This window comes from Saccopteryx leptura, chromosome 3, assembly GCF_036850995.1.
Source record: "Saccopteryx leptura isolate mSacLep1 chromosome 3, mSacLep1_pri_phased_curated, whole genome shotgun sequence".
NCBI lineage: Eukaryota > Metazoa > Chordata > Mammalia > Chiroptera > Emballonuridae > Saccopteryx > Saccopteryx leptura.
This window is the reverse complement of record NC_089505.1, coordinates 172,281,259-172,299,719: the sequence shown is the minus strand read 5'-3', so window position 1 is coordinate 172,299,719 and position 18,461 is coordinate 172,281,259. Positions and strand designations below refer to the sequence as shown.

Genomic DNA, 18,461 nt, shown 5'->3' with positions numbered 1-18,461 from the left:
CAATGAACTACAACTAAGTGGAACAAATGAACAGCTCTCTCTCCCTCCCCCCTTCTTCGTCTCTCTAAAATCAGTCAATTAAAGAAAAATTACGGGCAATACCTGACCGTAGATTGAGTCCATATAATCCTCTCTATTAATAGAACAAATGTCCTTGTAGTTTAAGTTCCAAGCTACTTCCAAACCTTAATTGCCTAGTGACATGTAACAGCATTACAATGACGACTCATCCCTGCGGTAACTGACCAGCGGGGGCCAGAGCCGGCAGCCGGCCGTGGCAGGAGCCGGAGAGAGAACCGACGCGCCGCTAGGCTGTAAGCCACGGAGACGCGTGGGGCGGGGCCCTGGGAGAAGCACCACCTTTGACCTGTGATCGGGGCGACGTCAGAGGCGACGCAGACGCAGGTTCAGGGACAGCGCCCGAGCCGCGGCCCGGTGCTGCGTGGCGGCAGTGGCCTCTGGCAGCCAGGCGCGGTATTAGGCGCAGTGGGCGATCCGCCATGGAGGTGATGCGGCCAGAGTTGCGGACTAAGGGGGTGGGGGTGGGGGGTCACCGCCCTCCCGCTGAGCCTCTGCCTACACCCGGGTGGACGCGGAGATGGGCCGGCTGAGGGCTGGGCGGCCCCGCGGCCGCGCTGCCGTACCCCCCTCCGCCAGACTCCGCCTCCCCCGTCCCGACCCCTCGGAGCCGCTTGTGCATGACTGGCCCCGGGCCTCCTTTTCACGTTAACGGATTCCTCCACTTGATCCCACAATAGGGTTTTTACCTCTCAAGATACCTCGCGTGTGGTCGCGATTAGGAAAAGAGTATTCTGACCACCTGTTTGATTTGTTTCGCAGGATCCTGTTCAAGATGGAGTGGCTCCACCAGCCACCCCTGGAACCAGGAAATCTAAGGTGAAGAGACTACTTGACCAGCAGGTTCCCTGAAGAGTGGAAGGGTGATGATGAATTGGAAAACGCTAGCATGAGGATGGGAAGTGGAGATTAGTTCAAAAGGAATAACAACCTTTATCCAAGGACTCTCACTCTTAATTTACACAGTCATCTATTACTTTCTTTTTAAGTTTACTGGTGTGAAAAGAGTTGTCTTTTTGTTTACTTCCTGCACCTGGTTAGCACAGCTGACAGATTCTGCAATTTTTGAGACATTAAAGCAGTCTAATTTGTAAAGATTTGTATAGTGTCATGGGGAGAGCAGTGACATAGGTAGGAGTCAAGGGGCTCTGTAGGCTTTTCTCCTATGAATTGAAGATAAGGAGTTGTATTGGGTAATTTTTATGATCCTGTGCAAGGTTTACCATTCAGTGATTCTCAAAGATAGTGGTGTATTGCAAGCATACTAAATTTCAGACACTTGCCTAAACATGGTTACTTTATTTCAGCTTCTTGGTAACTGTGAGAGAACTACCATTGTTTCTGATTTTACAGATGAGTAAACAACCCACAAAGGATTTTCTCTGGTTGTTAGTTGAAGCAATAATACAACCTGATTCATCTTACTGCTGTAAGAATTATGCTTACATGTTGTATGTAATTATGCTTACATGTTGTATGTAGGTAAAGACTTCTTTCAGCCTTGGATAGAATGAAATAACCTTACTGTTAGGTCTGCTGAAGGAGGAATGCACAGGGCTGATGACTTTGTGTGTGTGTGTGTGTTTGTGTGTGTGTGTGTGTGTGTGTGTGTGTGTGTCAGAGAGAGAGGGACAGATAGGGACAGACAGGAAGGGAGAGAGATGAGAAGCATCAGTTCTTCGTTGTGGTTCCTTAGTTGTTCATTGATTGCTTTCTCATAATGTGCCTTGACCCAGGGACTACAACAGAGTGAGTGACCCCTTGCTCAAGCCAGTGACCTTGGGCTTCAAGCCAGCAACCATGGGGTCATGTCTGTGATCCCACACTCAAGCCAGCCACCCTGCACTCAAGCTGGTGAGCCTGCGCCCAAGCCGGAGACCTTGGGGTCTTGAACCTGGTTTCTCCGTGTCCCAGTCCGATGCCTTATCCACTGTGCCACCGCCTGGTCAGGCAGGCCTGATTACTTTTATAAGAAGTTTATGCATCTGCAAAGAGAGGGGCAGAGACCCTAGTGGCATCAGTGGAGAGCTGCAGGAAGGGGTTGTCTGATATAGGGACTACTGCAGGCTTGTGCTGATGTGGGGGTTGATGCACCTGGACATGCTCAGATTAGCATATCCTGCTTTGTGGCCTTGTTCCCAGACTGTGTCTTCAGTCCCTCCTGAAGGCCTGGTTCCAAGGACACTTCCCTGGGGGGTGAGGGGGTCACCTAAGGGGAGAGGGAGGTTGGGTGAGAGAGATGCTTAATAAAGAAGTTGCCCTAGTGAGAGGTTGAATGAGGGGAATTTGAGTTTAAAGGGGCCTTCAGTTTAAAGGAGCCCTGGACCCAAACCTAACACAGATCTAAGGTACTAAGAATTAGTCCCCTAATTTTACAATTAAAGAAATAAAAACCTAGAAAGTATCTTAACCTCTGACAACAATATCTGGAGGATACGGGCTATTTTTACATTTCCTAGTAGTTGCTTAACTAATAATTGAATTAAAGTTGCGTTTACTTACTTTTAAAATGTGTTTGACATAAAGATTTATTCAGTAGGATTTTTATTTTTTATCACAGTGATGTTTCCTTTTAGCAGTATAGTAGAAATGTGAGTTGTAACAAATTGGTAACATCACTACATCTTTCAGCTGGAAACATTGCCTAAGGAAGATCTTATCAAGTTTGCCAAGAATCAGATGGTGCTAATACAGAAAGCTAATTCAAGATGTACAGGTATTGGGTTGAAAATATTAATCTTGACCACAGTATCATGTAATCATGGTTAAAACTTTGTTTTTTAATCTGGTAAAATCTTAGTGGAATCTGATATTATTTAACATTGTAACAATGCTTCTGATTTTTTTTTAAGCTTACATCTCTAAACTGCAATTCCTTTGAATTATTAAAATAAAGTTAGGGAGGAGGATTTTTAAAAATAATTTGTTACAGTTAAGTACATTTTTAAACTTCATTTGCTGTAGATTGCATATTCTTCTGAGTCAAGCATTTGTTCTAGAATAGTCAGTTGAAATGTTAGAGACACACAGTTGTAAGCCAAAGAAGTGAGAATAGGCCTAAGTAAAGTAATAAGAGATTTCTGTTTCCGAAATTTTGAATTATGTTTATTTGCTGAAGTAGATTGATTCCCTATTCAGTTTTCCTTTTTTTCTATTACAAAGGGATGAAGATATTAGTATCCTTTTTTAGTACGTGTGAGTTGTGCTTAAATTTCCAGAAACTTAATGAATGTTACTGTTCAATCTAAAAGCCAAGGTTCATTTTCTAATTGAAAAGGTAAAATGTGTTTTAGAAGGCTGAATCAGTTTGTGTTAGAGGAATTTATTTGGAAAGATGTTCTTGACCCCAGACTTAAACATGAGTTGATGAAATAGATTAACATGTATGTTTAATATGAGGTTAGTTACTGTACGATTCTACAGTAAGAAGTTGCTTACAGCTGAAATTATATAATGTCTGGGACTTGTTTCAAAATTTGACAGAAAACAGAAAGTAAAAACAGGTCAGGATGAGACAAGATTGGCCATGAGATAATTGCTAATAATGAATACGTGGAGATTAATCATACCGTTCTCTTTTATTTGTTTGGAATTTTCTAGAATAAAAAGGAAATATTGGGTGAAAATAAAAGATAATACTGGGTGAAATTACTTTCTCAAAATACTTGCTGCTGCTTAAATGTATTTTAATTTATAGTGATTTTTTTTAAAAGAATGTACTTATTTTAGCCAGTTATTTTTCATTTCTGATCTGGAATTTTTTAAAAATAATTATTTAGAATTAGAGAAAGAAATAGAAGAACTCAAATCAAAACCTGTTGCTGGAGGAACTGGTGATATTATTAAGGTAATGAAACAGTTGTGAATATTGCTTTAATTTCTACTTGTTTACTAAGAGGAAATGCCTAATGATAAATCAGATTTTTTTTTATATCTGTCAGCTCTTATGAGTGCTATCTGTCTTTCCGTCCCCGTTTTTCCACTTTCTCCCTGACCTTGGATAAGTTATCAGCCTCTGTGGTTGACTGTAAAAGGAGAGGGGTAAACAAACTCCGTGTCCCTTATGTCCTTTTCATCGAACACACTATAATCATGGTTGTAGCCTCAGTCTCTGTCCTGCTCTTCCCGCTGGCCCTCAGAAAGCCCAGTCATACTCAGGACTTGAATGATTTGGGGGCTGAGCACTTACACATTTAATCTATTGATAGATGGGTATCCCTGGACATGACTACTGAAGCAGATCTCACAATTGCACTAATAGCTATTAGGGGAAAATCTCACAGTTGAACTTCTAGCTATTAAGGGAAAAATTTTTACCCATTTCTTGTCTTGTCTTTAAGATGACGAAATCCTCTTCCCTGGACAACCAGTGGCAGCACTGTTTGTCAGGCCTTTTAACATTCTAGGCTCTTCAGCTTTCCTGTCTCCTTTATCCTCTTAAGTGTGCCAGTCAACAAGACCTGTTGTTTTCTCATGATAATGCTGCAGTTTGTGCTCTGTCTCCATTTCCATGACTCTGTGAAATGCTTCATGTGATATGTGACTTATTTTAATAACCACTAACTAGGCTTTCTTTCTCTTTTTTACTCCTATATCTGGTTACCAGATCACAGGATATTATTTTTGTTGTGATATTCCCTGTTTATAAACCTGAGTTGCTTATTCTTACCTGCCCTTAATACTAACTAAATGCTTTTTCCTTCCCCTTCTTGACCTAACCTTGAAAGTTTCTTCAGCTTCTCAGAGCTCTGCAATTCTTTTTTCTTTGCTTTTCCATATTTATAATTTGACTTCTATTTTTTTTATTATATATTATCTTACACTCTTATTAGGTGGCTCAACTTGTGAGCAGTGGACAATTGAAGGACTCCCTGGAAGTTCCTACAAGGGATCTTTTTATTTTATTTTATTGGGGTGACATTAGTTAACATAATTATACAGGTTTCAGGTGCCCAAGTCTGCAACACATTTACTTATACCATATTGTGTGTTCACCCACCCCAAGTCAAGTCTTCGTTTATCACTCTACCGTCGACCACCTCTCCCCTTTCTTATTCTCTACTCTCCACACTGTTGTTCTTGTCCATGAGTTCTTTTTATGTTCTTTTTTGCTTTATTCCTCTACCTTCCTTACCCAACCACCTCCTTCCCTCACCTGACAGCTCTCTATGTGTGAGTCTGTTTCTGTTTTGCTTGTTAGTTCATTATGTTCATTAGATTCCACATGAGGAAAATCATACGGTACTTGTCCTTCTCTGACTGGCTTATTTCACTTAGCGTAATGATCTCCAGGGAAATCAGTGCTGTCCCAAAAGGTAAGATTTCCTTTTTTATGGCTGCTTAGTATTACATTAAATAAATGTACCACAGCTTTTTTATACACTAATCTGCTGATAGGCTCTTGGGCTGTTTCCAGATCTTGCTATTGTAAATAGTGCTACAATGTACATAGGAGTGCATATATTCATTTGAATTAGTGTTTTGAGATTCTTAGGATATATATTCCAGAATTGAGATTGCTTGGTCAAGAGGCATTTCCATTTTTAATTTTTTTTTCTGCTTTTCCAAGTGAGGGGAGGGGAGACAGACTCCCACATGTGCCCCAACTGGACTTCAACGAGCATTCCCCACCTGAGGCCAATGTTCTGCCCATTTGGAGCCATGTTCACAACTAAGCCATTTTTAGTGCCTGAGGCGGAGGCTCCACGGAGCCATCCTCAGCACCCAGGGCGATGTGCTTAAACTAATAAAGCTATCCATGGCTGCGAGGGGGGGCGGTGGGAAGAGAGAGAAAGAGAGAGAGAATGGGGAGGGGTAAAGAAGCAGATAGTCGCTTCTCCTGTGTGCCCTGACTGGGAATCAAACCCCGGGTATCCACACGCTGGGCCGATGCTCTACCACTGACCCAAATGGCCTTTTCCTTTTCAATTTTATTTTTTTTTTAATTTTATTTATTTATGTATTTTTTACAGAGACAGAGAGTGAGTCAGAGAGAGGGATAGGCAGGGATAGACAGACAGGAACGGAGAGAGATGAGAAGCATCAATCATCAGTTTTTCATTGTGCATTGCAACACCTTAGTTGTTCATTGATTTGATTGCCCTCTAATATGTGCCCTGACTGTGGGCCTCCAGCAGAGCGAGCAACCCCTTGCTGGAGCCTGCGACCCTGGGTTCAAGCTGGTGAGCTCTTGCTCAAACCAGATGAGCCCGTGCTTAAGCTGGCGACCTAGGGGTCTCGAACCTGGGTCCTCCGCATCCCAGTCTGACGCTCCATCCATTGCGCCACACCGCCTGGTCAGGCTCAATTTTAAATAATAGCCATTCTGGGTCTAAAGGTAGTCTTGGTTATAGGTCCTTGCTTTTTATCACTTTGACTTTTTCATGCCAGTCCCTTCTAGCCAGAAAGGTTTCTGTTGAGAAAACTGCTGACAGCTTTAATGATAGCTTTCTTATAAGCAACTAACCTTTTCTCTAGCTGTTCTTAAATTTTTCTCTTTGCGTTTAACCTTCGCCATTTTAATTATGCTGTATCTTGGTATGGGCCTCTTTGGGTCCGTCTTTTTTTCAAACTCTGTGCTTTTTGTACTTGTGTCTTTTTCCTTCACCATGTTATAAACATTTTTGCTCATTTCTTCAAATAGGTTCTGTTTTTTTTATTAATTTTAATTTATTGTGTTAACAGATTCAAGTGTCAAATAGGTTCTTGATCTCTTGCTCGCTCTCTCTTCTTCGGGTACCCTTATGATAGGAATGTTGTTATGCTTCATGTTATCCCAAAGATTTCTTAAATTGTCCTCATTATTTTTAATTCTCTCTCTCTCTCTTTTTTTTTGCTTATCTGATTGGGTGTTCTTTTCTACCTTGTCCTTCAAATCAGTGATTCGATCCTCTGCTTCATCCAACCTACTGTTGATTCCTTCCAGTGTATTTTTTTTAATATATTTTTTTATTTATTCATTTTTTTAGAGAGGAGAGGGAGAGAGAGAGAGAATGAGGAGAGACAGAGAGAGAGAAGGGGGGAGGAGCTGGAAGCATCAACTCCTATATGTGCCTTGACCAGGCAAGCCCAGGGTTTCAAACCGGTGACTTCAGCATTTCCAGGTCGACGCTTTATCCATTGCGCCACCACATGTCAGGCCCAGTGTATTCTTTTATTTCTTTTCTTTTTTTTTAATTTTTTTTATTTTTCTGAAGTTGGAAACGGGGAGGCAGTCAGACATACTCCCGCATGCGCCCAACTGGGATCCACCCAGCATGCCCACCAGGGTGCGATGCTCTGCCCATCTGGGGCATTGCTCTGTTGCAGCCAGAGCCATTTTAGCGCCTGAGGCAGAGGCTATGGAGCCATCCTCAGCCCCTGGGCCAACTTTTTGCTCTGATGGAGCCTTGGCTGCAGGAGGGGAAGAGAGAGACAGAGAGGAAGCAGATGGGCGCTTCTCCTGTGTGCCCTGGCCGGGAATCAAACCCGAGACTCCTGCTCGCTAGGCCGACGCTCTACCACTGAGCCAACTGCCCAGGGCCTTTATTTCTTTTCTTTCTAGTGTATTCTTCATGTTGGATATTCTTCAATTTTGAATGTTTTCCTTTTATGGTTTTTTTTTAATTTAAAATTTTTATTTTTGCCAGAGAGAGAGAGAGAAATGGAGATAGACAGGAAGGGAGAGAGATGAGAAGCATTAATTCTTCATTGAGGCTCCTTAGTCTCCTTAGTTGTTCATTGATTGCTTTCTCATATGTGCCTTGACTGGGGGGAGGAAAGAGCTACAGCAGAGCAAGTGACCCCTTGCTGAAGCCAGTGACCTTGGACTTAAGCCAGCAACCTTGGGCTTTAAGCCAGCAACCATGGAGTCATATCTGTGATCCCACACTCAAGCCAGCAACCCATACTCAAGCTGGTAAGAACATACTCAAGCCGGAAGAGCCTGCACTGAATTCAAGCTGGTGACCTTGGGATTTCAAACCTGGGTTCTCCATGTTACAGTTCGATGCTCCATCCACTGCAGTCAGGCTTCCTTCTATGGTTTTTTGTTTTTGTTGTTTGTTTTTTTTACAGAGACAGAGAGTCAGAGAGAGGGATAGATAGAAACAGACAGACAGAAATGGAGAGAGATGAGAAGCATCAATCATCAGTTTTTTGTTGCGACACTTTAGTTGTTCATTGGTTGCTTTCTCATATGTGCCTTGACCCTGTGCCTTCAGCAGACCGAGTAACCCTTTGCTCGAGTCGGCGACCTTGGGTCCAAGCTGGTGAGCTTTTGCTCAAACCAGATGAACCCGCGCTCAAGCTGGCGACCTTGGGGTCTTGAACCTGGGTTCTTCCTTATCTCAGTCCGATGCTCTATCCACTGCGCCACCACCTGGTCAGGCCCTTCTATGGTTTTTATGTCTTTTTTTTTTTTTTTACAGAGACAGAGAGGGGGATAGACAGACAGGAACGGAGAGATGTGAAGCATCAATCATTAGTTTTTCGTTGCACGTTGCAACACCTTAATTGTTCATTGATTGCTTTCTCATATGTACCTTGACCTCGGGTCTTCAGCAGACCGAGTAACCCCTTGCTCGAGCCAGCGACCTTGAGCTCAAGCTGGTGAGCTTTTTGCTCAAACCAGATGAGCCCTCGTTCAAGCTGGCAACCGCAGGGTCTCGAACCTGGGTCCTTCTGCATCCCAGTCCGACGCTCTATCCACTGCGCCACCACCTGGTCAGGCATCACTTTGTTTCTTGTGCATCCATATAACCATTATTTTAAATTTTGTATATGTTAAATTGCTAATCTCCATTTCATTTTTTTTCTATTTGGAAAACTACACAGGAAAAACGTGGTTTTGAATATAAAATTTTCTGTTGTTAATATAATGTTAAAAGTTTATGGCTTTACACAAGTTTTAATAATGCTACAAATTTCTACTCATCATTTTCTTGTGCATTGAAATATATCTAAAGTTTTTTTTTCTTTGTAAACCAAATGTATTAGACTTTTAAAAAGAGGAATAAAATGCCATATTTCCCATGTCAAAGTTTGAGGTGTGTAGTATTACAGTGAATTCATATGCTGCTTCTAAATGCAAGAGAAGGGCAAAATTGCATGTTAAGATATTGATATTTCTAGCCTTGGCCAGTTCAATGGATAAGAGCGTTGGCCCAGTGTGCAGATGTCCCGGGTTTGATCCCTGGTCTGGGCACACATGAGAAGTGACCATCTGATTCTCTTCCCCTCCTCCCCTTTCTCTGTCTCTTACCCTCCTGTAGCCAGTGGCTTGATTGGTTTGATTGTGGGCCTTGGTTGGTCCGAGTGTCAGCCTTAGTCACTGAGGATAGCTTGTGTGATTTGAGCATTAGTCCCAGACAAGGGTTTCCAAATGGATCCCAGTTAGGGTACAGGAGGGGATTCTGTCTCACTATCTCCCCTCCTCCAATTTAAAAAGAATTAAATTTAAATTTAAAAAAGTGTTTAAAAATTTTATACAACTCACCAGTAAACTGTCTGTTTCTCCTGTTTTCTTTGGTGGACAATTTTATTTTTATTTTTACAAAATGTTTATTTTATTGATTTTAGAGAGAGAGAAAGGAGGGGAGAGAGAGACAGACAGACAGGAACATTGGTGTGTTCTTGTGTGTATCCTGACCAGGGGTTGAACCAGCAACCTCTGTACTTTGGGACAATGCTCTAACCAACCAAGCTATCCAGCCAGGGCATTGGACAATGTTAAATAATTGGTTTGATTTTTTAGGTAGATATAGTGTTAATTATGCTTTTTAATTATTTTTCTTGAGTTAGTAAAGCTATATTTTTCTAGGAATTTTTATTCATTTCATTCCAGTTTTCAATATTATTGCCAAATAATTGTTCATAATGCTGTGTTTAATCTCTGATATATATTTTTTCCCTTTTTATTCATAATACTGTTTGTCACTTCAGTCTTGCCTTGATCAGTCTTACAAGAAGTTATCTACTTTGTTAGCTTTTAGTTTTAAAAGAACTGACTCTTGAATTGTAGATCTAATTTCCATTTTATTAACTTCCTCTTCTGTTTAATTTCTGCAGAGAATAAACCTGTCTCTGAAGGAGACAGAACATGGGTAAATTTATTGCCTGTTAATCTAACCACTCCCTATTCATCTTGTCACCCAGTCCCCAATTTTTGAACACCATGTACATTGTACCTTCCTTGGTAATATCTGGTGCGTCCAGTTCCTGAGTGTTTAATTCTCTAAAGACTATTTCTGGTTTTTCACAAGTGGTTCTCTGTGAAGGTCCTTAGGTTATAGCTTTCTTACTCTCTCTAATTCATTTCCTCCTCTTCCACTTTCAGTTTTCAAAATATATTTGGAAATTTCTCATATTCTGATGTCTTTTCTCCTTTTCTCTTTGTTCTCTCTACCTTTTAAAATCTTGTATTTTTACTTTAGTATAGTTTGGAAAAAGTGAAGAGATAATTACACATGTGATCAATGAACCAGTACCTGAGGCAAACAAATCATCCTGTTTCAAACAGGCATTGACTGTTCGTCTGGATGCTCTTCTTCTGGATAAAGCAGAAACTGAGCAAGAGTGTCTTTCTCTGAAGAAGGAAAATATCAAAATGAAGCAACAGGTTGAAGTAAGGCAATATTTTGAATTTTTAAATTAACTTATGTATAGTGTGGTTATAAATCTTAGACCTAAGACCTTATAAAGCAGCGGTTCTGAACCTGTGGGTCGCCTAAAGCCATCGGAAAATACATAATGCATATCAGGTATTTACATTCCGAATCATAACTGTAGCAAAATTACAGTTATGAAGTAGCCACCAAAATTATTTTTTGATTTGGGGTCACCGCAACATGAGGAACTGTATTACGGGGTAATGGCATTAGAAAGGTTGAGAACCACTGTTATAAAGCATCTGATCAGATTTTAACCATTTACAAATAAGGAAACAAATTGATATTTATAAAGAAAAATAACCTCACCTGTGGTGGTGCAGTAGTTAAAGTGTCGACCTGGAATGCTGAGGTTGTCGGTTCGAAACCCTGGCCTTGCCCAGTCAAGGCACATACGGAAATTGATGCTTCAGGATCCTCCCCCCTTCTCTCTCTCTCTCTCTCTCTCTTTCTCTCCCCCCTCTCTCTAATAAATAAATAAGTAAATAAATAAAAAGAAAAATAACAAATCTCTCAACTACAGAGAGATAGTGCTAATATTTATTTCTTGCCTTATTTAGTTGTCCTTATTGTCAATGTCATTGAAAAAAATGAAAAAGTATATTTTCATATTTTATGAAAAAGTATTTATTTAAGTAGGTTGATTTACACACATACTCTAGATACTATTATCTGTTTAGTTCTAGGATATGCAGTTGCCTCTTGGATTTGGGCCAATTTCTCTAAAACGTCTTTTATTAACCTACTCAGGATAATAGTCATTAAAGCCTTGTGATTCAGTAAAACTTAAATAATTTGTTCTTTTAAAAAAAATTAAATTCACAAATTTTATAGCTTTTAGTTATTCCTTTGATTAACATTAGTACGACTAAGATATACTGTCGTACTTAAGGTAGTCAGAGCCTAAATATAGTTCTTGGAATATCAGTATCTTATTTCTCTATGTACTTTTCTGCTCATTTCCCTTCCTCTAGGTAGCCTGTGGCTAATAATTTTCTGAGGGCAGGGGTTTCTTTTGTCTTAATTAAATATTTTTTGTGTGCTTACTTTTATAATAGGATTCTGTAACTAATTTGGAAGATATGCACAAGGAGTTTGAACAATCACAAAGAAACTATATGAAGCAAATCGAAAATTTGAAAAATGAATTAATGGCGGTACATTTTAAACATAGTGAAGATAAAGCTAGATTGCAAAAGGAATTGGAAGAAGCAAAACAGAGTGATTCTGAAGATAATGTTAAAAAACTGCAAGAAGAGATTCAGAAAATCAGGCCAGCTTTTGAGGAGCAAATTTCATTTCTGCAAAAGCAATTAAAAGCTGCCAAAAATGAAAAGGAGCAAGAAATTACTCATCTCCGAAAAGTTATTGAGGCTAATTCTGAGCATTCCCAAAAATATATTAATAATTTGCAGGAAGAACTTGTGCAGTTAAAAGCTGCACACCAAGAAGAGGTGAAAGAACTGATGCGCCACATGGCAGCATCTGCTGAAGAACACGAGGAAGGTGTAAAGTTGAATGACCTAAAGGAGAACTTAGTCAAACCGTCTGAGGCAAGTGAGAACATTCAGGAGAAATATGAATGTGAATTAGGAAACTTGGGGAAAGCCTCAAATGCAAACCAGGAAAATCAGATGTGTTCTTTGCTCTTACAAGAGGATACATTTGTAGAACAAATAGTAAATGAAAAAGTCAAACACTTAGAAGATACCTTAAAAGAACTAGAGTCTCAACATAATATCTTAAGAGATGAGGTACTTTATATGAATAATCTTAAATTAAAGCTAGAAATTGATGCCCAACATATAAAGGATGAGTTTTTTCATGAACGGGAAGAATTAGAATTTAAAATTAATGAATTATTACTAGCTAAAGAAGAACAGGGGTATATAATTGAAAAATTAAAATCTGAGCTCAAAGATTTAAATAAACAGTTGTGCTGTACTGTAGAACAGCATAACAAAGAAGTACAGAGTCTTCAGGAACAACATCAAAAAGAAATATCAGATCTACATGATACATTTTTGTCAGATTCAGAAAAAGAAAAATTAACATTAATGTTTGAAATACAGTATCTTAAGGAGCAGTGTGAAAACCTCCAGCAAGAAAAGCAAGAAGCAGTATTAAATTATGAGCATGTGCAAGAGATTATGGTAATTTTACAAACAGAACTAGGGGAGTCTGCTGGAAAAATAAGTCAAGAATTTGAATCAATGAAGCAACAGCAAGCATCTGATGTTCATGAACTTCAGCAGAAGCTCAGAACTGCTTTTAATGAAAAAGATACACTTCTTGAAGCTGTGAATCATCTCCGTAGAGAAAATGAAAAGTTATTGTCACAAAAAGAACTTGCATCAGAACTTGAAAATGCTGTAAAAAACCTTCAAGAAAAGAATGAAGAGTATTTAGTTAGTGTTAGTCAGAGAGATTCCATGTTACAAGAATTTGAGGCAAAGATAAATTATCTTACTGAGGAAAAAAATGATTTCTTAAGTAAAATAAAAAGTTCTCATGAAGAGGTGGGTAATCTCCATATAAGATGTGAAAAGGAAGAAAGATTAATTACAGAACTTAGGGAGAAAGTGCAGCAGATGACTCAGTACAATAATGAACTAGAACAGAAGGTAAATGAATTGACAGGAGAACTAGAAGAAACTTTAAAAGAAAAGGATGAAAATAACCAAAAAGTAGAAAAGCTTATGGTTCAATTAGAAACTGTTTTTGAGGACCAGGCAGCACTGTCATCTGAAGTGAAGTCTCTTTCTGAGGAAAATAATATACTTAATTCAGAAAAGAGTCAGTTGAGTAGGAGCTTAGAAGCTCTCCTGTCTCAAAAAGAAGGATATTTTATACTTAAGGAACACATTTCTGAATTAGAAAAGAAACTTCAGTTAACAGTTGAAGAACGAGATAATTTAAGTAAACTGTTAGAAAGTGAGCAAGTTCAAAAGTCATTTTTCAAAACTCAGCTATATGGTTTTCTTAAACAAATGGAGTTGGAAGTTTCAGAAGAAAATGAACAAGATGTTGCACATATCCTACAAATTGTAGCTGAATCCTTAGCTAAAATAAGTGAGGAAAAACACAACTTGCTTTTTCAAGGAGATAAAAAGGTAGTAGAGATAGAAAAAACTATTAAGTGCCTTCAAGAGGAGAAAAGAGTTCAATGTGAGGAACTTAGGTCTTTAGTAAGAGACTATGAACAGGAGAAAGTTCTTTTAAGGAAAGAGTTAGAAGGAACCCAGTCAGAAAAAGAGGCCCTGCAGTCTGATCTTCTAGAAATGAAAAATACTAATGAAAAAAAAAGGCTTGAAAATCAGAATCTTTCAAGTCAAGTTGAGGAAGTGTCTCAAAAATTTTGTAGCAAAATTGAAATCCATAATGAAGAAGAAAAATCTTTTATACAGAAACTTGAAAACTTAAAGCTAGCCCTAGAACAAAAAGAATCCGAATTGCAAGAAGTGAAAGCAGAATTGATACTACTAAAGGTACTATTAAATTGAATTTAATTGAATTAAATAAATTCTTAGTTGTACACTCTAGAAAATGTATAAACATAAAAAAAGAAAATGTATAAACTTTTTTTTTTTTTTTCTGAAGCTGGAAACGGGGAGAGACAGTCAGACAGTCCCGCATGCGCCCGACCGGGATCCACCTGGCACGCCCACCAGGGGCCACGCTCTGCCCCTCTGGGGCGTTGCTCTGCTGCGACCAGAGCCACTCTAGCGCCTGGGGCAGAGGCCAAGGAGCCATCCCCAGCGCCCGGGCCATCTTTGCTCCAATGGAGCCTCGCTGCGGGAGGGGAAGAGAGACAGAGAGGAAGGAGGGAGGGGTGGAGAAGCAAATGGGCGCTTCTCCTATGTGCCCTGGTCGGGAATCGAACCCAGGTCCCCCGCATGCCAGGCCGACGCTCTACCGCTGAGCCAACCAGCCAGGGCCTGTATAAACGTTTTTAAAGTTTGAAGTCAAATAAATTTTTAGCATTTAAGCTCAAATAGGAGATTTCTGAAAAATTCATTAAACATTCTTATGTATATCCTGGTATCACATTGATGACTTTATGGTTTTAGATCTTTTTGAATTATGATCTTGCATAAGATTAAATGATTAAGGGGTTAAATGTTCTGGTCTTATAGTATAATTTAGTCAACAGCAAAACTGCAACTAAACATGAAAAAATATGAATTTCATTCTTGTATGATGTACATACTACCTTTTTTTTTTTAAAGAAAATTCATTTTATTATAATTCCTTATGAAGTTAAAAACAGAGGCAGACCCTTCTCAATAAAGACCCTTTGCAAAAAACAACAAAGGGTTACTCTATTAAGAATCAAATCATCTAAAAACATCAAAAATTTAAGATTAACGCGATCCTCAGACAGCAGTCCAGCTTCTAACACACAATCCTCCTACAGTCACAGCCACAGGGATGTTATCAGCTTCTGAATTCTCAGTGGCAGAAAGATACGCCATGTGACGTTTTTAAGTAGCAAAACCGACCATTGCCCTTTCTGGCTGATGGTCTTTCCAATGTATAAATTTGCCATTCTTGATCTTTTCTGGGGGCCACCTTGTTTGTTTGTGTCATTTTTTATGCTCATTCCTACAGGAGCTGGGTGGCGGGGGAGAGCACAGGCCACCAGTATTGAAGCTTCCACAGGGGAGAACACTGACCGAAAGATGGTTTCAGATACAAAAAGGAGACGTTCTCCTAGGAGCACCTGAATCTTAATGTTACAATCAGCGGGATGGTAGCGAAACTCATAAAATCCTTGATACACCGAGGTTGCAGGACACTGACCCCCGAGAAACACTTCATTAGGAACATAGGCAGATCACTACCAAGTGCAGTTGGCTTGACTCTGGCCAGGAACAGAGAGGGGCTGCATCGTACGTACACTGGTTGTTCTCCAGAACAAGTCCAAATCAGAAAAAAGGAGGCGCAGCCCTCCGAACGCCAGAGGAACCTTCATCTGGCCAGAGTCCAGTGCAAGAACATTCCCATACTACCTTTCTTAAAGAGCACTATTGAACAAAATATTAGGCTATAGTGGTATTTAACTTGAGCCAAAATTTTAGATTTTACCCCCAAAATATGTGTCTGTATGATAAACTAATCATTTACTGTTTTCCTTACTTATTATATATTATGTTCACAATAATTAAGGGATATTTCAAAATGAATATGAAGTGATAAAGAAGCATTTGATTTTTTTTATTAAACAAGAACATCAGAAAAGCAAACGACAAGTCAAAGTTCAGTTATGCAAATGAGATGCAAAACCAACTTATTTCATTGGTGAAAATGCACTCTACAAAAGGCTGAAAGTAGTGGAGTTATCTGCACATTCCCTGATCCCCTAATTTTTGTGAGCCGTATATTTGATACATGTCAGGTTGTTCATATTGACTTTGGATATTACTGTTTGTTTGCAGTAAATGCTGTATGCATGAGACCAATATTACCTGGTCTCTCAAGGAAAGAAAAGACTATTCACCAAATTACTATTTTTATGAATTCTTTAATAATGACTTTCTCTTGTTTAACATGATGGCCAGTTCATTATTGGGAATGATGTGATTCTGTTTTTTGTTTTTGTTTTTCCTATAAAACATAGGATTCCTTAGAGAAATCACCTTCTGTAGAAAGCGATCAATCTTCGGTAAAAGAGTTGGAAGAAAAAATAGGTAAGTTCAATTTTGCATATGTTATCATAATTATAAAGATTCTCCTTAGTGTTAGAATAGATTGGGAATGCCTGACCACAAAGTGGTGCAGGGGATAGAGTATCAGCCTGGGATGCTGAAGACCCAAGTTCAAGACCCCATAGGCTCACCAGTTTGAGTGTAGGGGTTGCTGGCTTGAGCCTGGGATCATAGACCTGACCCCATGGCCAATGGCTTAGAAGGAGTCACTGACTCAGCTGGAGCCCCCCAGTCAAGGCACATACGAGAAAGTAATCATTACACACTATGGGTTGATGCTTCTCATCTCTCTCCCTTACTGTCTCTAGCTGTCTCTCTCGCATATGCATGCTAAAAAAAAATTAAAAATATAGATTGGGAAATATAGTAGCCAATTAATAAGTTTTTCTTTTTTGATGATTAGTAACATTGAGCATCTTTTCATATGTATATAGGCCATCTGTATATTTTCTTTGGAGAAGTGTTTATTTAGGTACTTTGCCCATTTTTTTTTTCAGAGACAGAGAGTCAGAGAGAGAGATAGACAGGGACAGACAGACAGGAACGGAGAGATGAGAAGCATCAATCATTAGTTTTTCATTGCCTGTTGCAACACCTTAGTTGTTCATTGATTGCTTTCTCATATGTGCCTTGACCGCGGGCCTTCAGCAGACCGAGTGACCCCTTGCTCAAGCCAGTGACCTTGGGTCCAAGCTGGTGAGCTTTTGTTCAAACCAGATGAGCCTGCACTCAAGCTGGCGACCTCAGGGTTTCAAACCTGGTTCCTCTGCATCCCAGTCCGACACTCTATTCACTGCGCCACCGCCTGGTCAGGCTAATAAGTTTTTAAATCAAAATAAGCTGTCTCTTCTTTTTTTTTTTTTCATTTTTTCGAAGCTGGAAACGGGGAGTCAGTCAGACAGACTCCCGCATGCGCCCCACCGGGATCCACCCGGCATGCCCACCAGGGGGTGATGTTCTGCCCCTCTGGGGTGTCGCTCTGTTGCATCCAGAGCCATTCTAGCGCCTGAGGCAGAGGCCACAGAGCCATCCCCAGCGCCCGGGCCATCTTTGCTCCAATGGAGCCTCGGCTGCGGGAGGGGAAGAGAGAGACAGAGAGGAAGGAGAGGGGGAGGGGTGGAGAAGCAGATGGGTGCTTCTCCTGTGTGCCCTGGCCAGGAATTGAACGCGGGACTCCTGCACGCCAGGCCGACGCTCTACCACTGAGCCAACCGGCCAGGGACAAGAAGCTGTCTCTTCTTAACGTCCTCATTTTAGCCCCTCTCATTTGTTTTCTTTCTTTTTCAAAACTGTCACTTTCTGTTTAACACAAGCAAAAGATTATTATAATTTTATTTATAAATGGATCCATGATTGTTTTGGATCTTAAAATTTATTTATCAAACTATTTGCCCTATTACCTAGGCACTAGTGATAGAAAGGTGATTAAGGTGTAACCATGTCTTCAAAGAGCTCACTGCCAGAAAGTGCTGTTATTAGAGTAGTTTGATGGGTGTGCAAGGTACAGTGCTGGCAGTACAAAAAGTAACAGTTTTATTAATTAAGTAAATAATTTATTTATTTTTAGAGAGAGCCAGAGAGAGTAATAGAGACAGTGACAGACAGCCAGGAAGGGAGAGAGATGAGAAGCATCAACTCATAGTTATGTCACTTTGGTTGTTCCTTGATTGCTTCTCATACGTGTCTTGACTGGAGGACTCCAGCCAAGCCAGCAATGCCTTGCTTAAGCCAGCAACCTTGGGCTTCAAGCCATTGACCTTTGGGCTCAAGCCAGCGATCACGGGGTCATGTCTGTGGTCCCATGCTCAATCTGGCTATCCCATGCTCAAGTTGATGAGCCTGTGCTCAAGCCGGATGAGCCTGCACTCAAGCAGGTGACCTTGGGGTTTTGAACCTGAGTCTTCAGCTTCCCAGGTCAACGCTCTGTCCACTGCGCCACTGCTAGTAAAGTATAACTACCTGTTTTAAGTTAAGAAAAATATCACAGAATAGGCTGTACTTTTCTTTTGTCTTAAAAAAAAGAAAAATT

General features: G+C 40.1%; 1 protein-coding gene across 4 annotated transcripts in view; it reads left to right on the top strand.

The window, feature by feature from the left end:
• The first annotated feature begins 400 nt into the window (after positions 1-400).
• Positions 401-18,461, top strand: part of GCC2 (GRIP and coiled-coil domain containing 2) — a 109,794-nt gene continuing 91,733 nt past the window's right edge. For 3 of the 4 annotated variants that reach the window (XM_066376869.1, XM_066376867.1, XM_066376866.1), the window contains exons 1-7: positions 401-506; positions 841-897; positions 2,710-2,794; positions 3,858-3,925; positions 10,577-10,681; positions 11,783-14,212; positions 16,345-16,414. In XM_066376869.1, coding sequence (XP_066232966.1) covers positions 501-506; positions 841-897; positions 2,710-2,794; positions 3,858-3,925; positions 10,577-10,681; positions 11,783-14,212; positions 16,345-16,414 — 2,821 coding nt within the window. In that variant the 5' untranslated portion in view covers positions 401-500. The remainder of the gene's footprint in view (positions 507-840; positions 898-2,709; positions 2,795-3,857; positions 3,926-10,576; positions 10,682-11,782; positions 14,213-16,344; positions 16,415-18,461) is intronic. The other variant, XM_066376870.1, reaches the window with a different exon arrangement.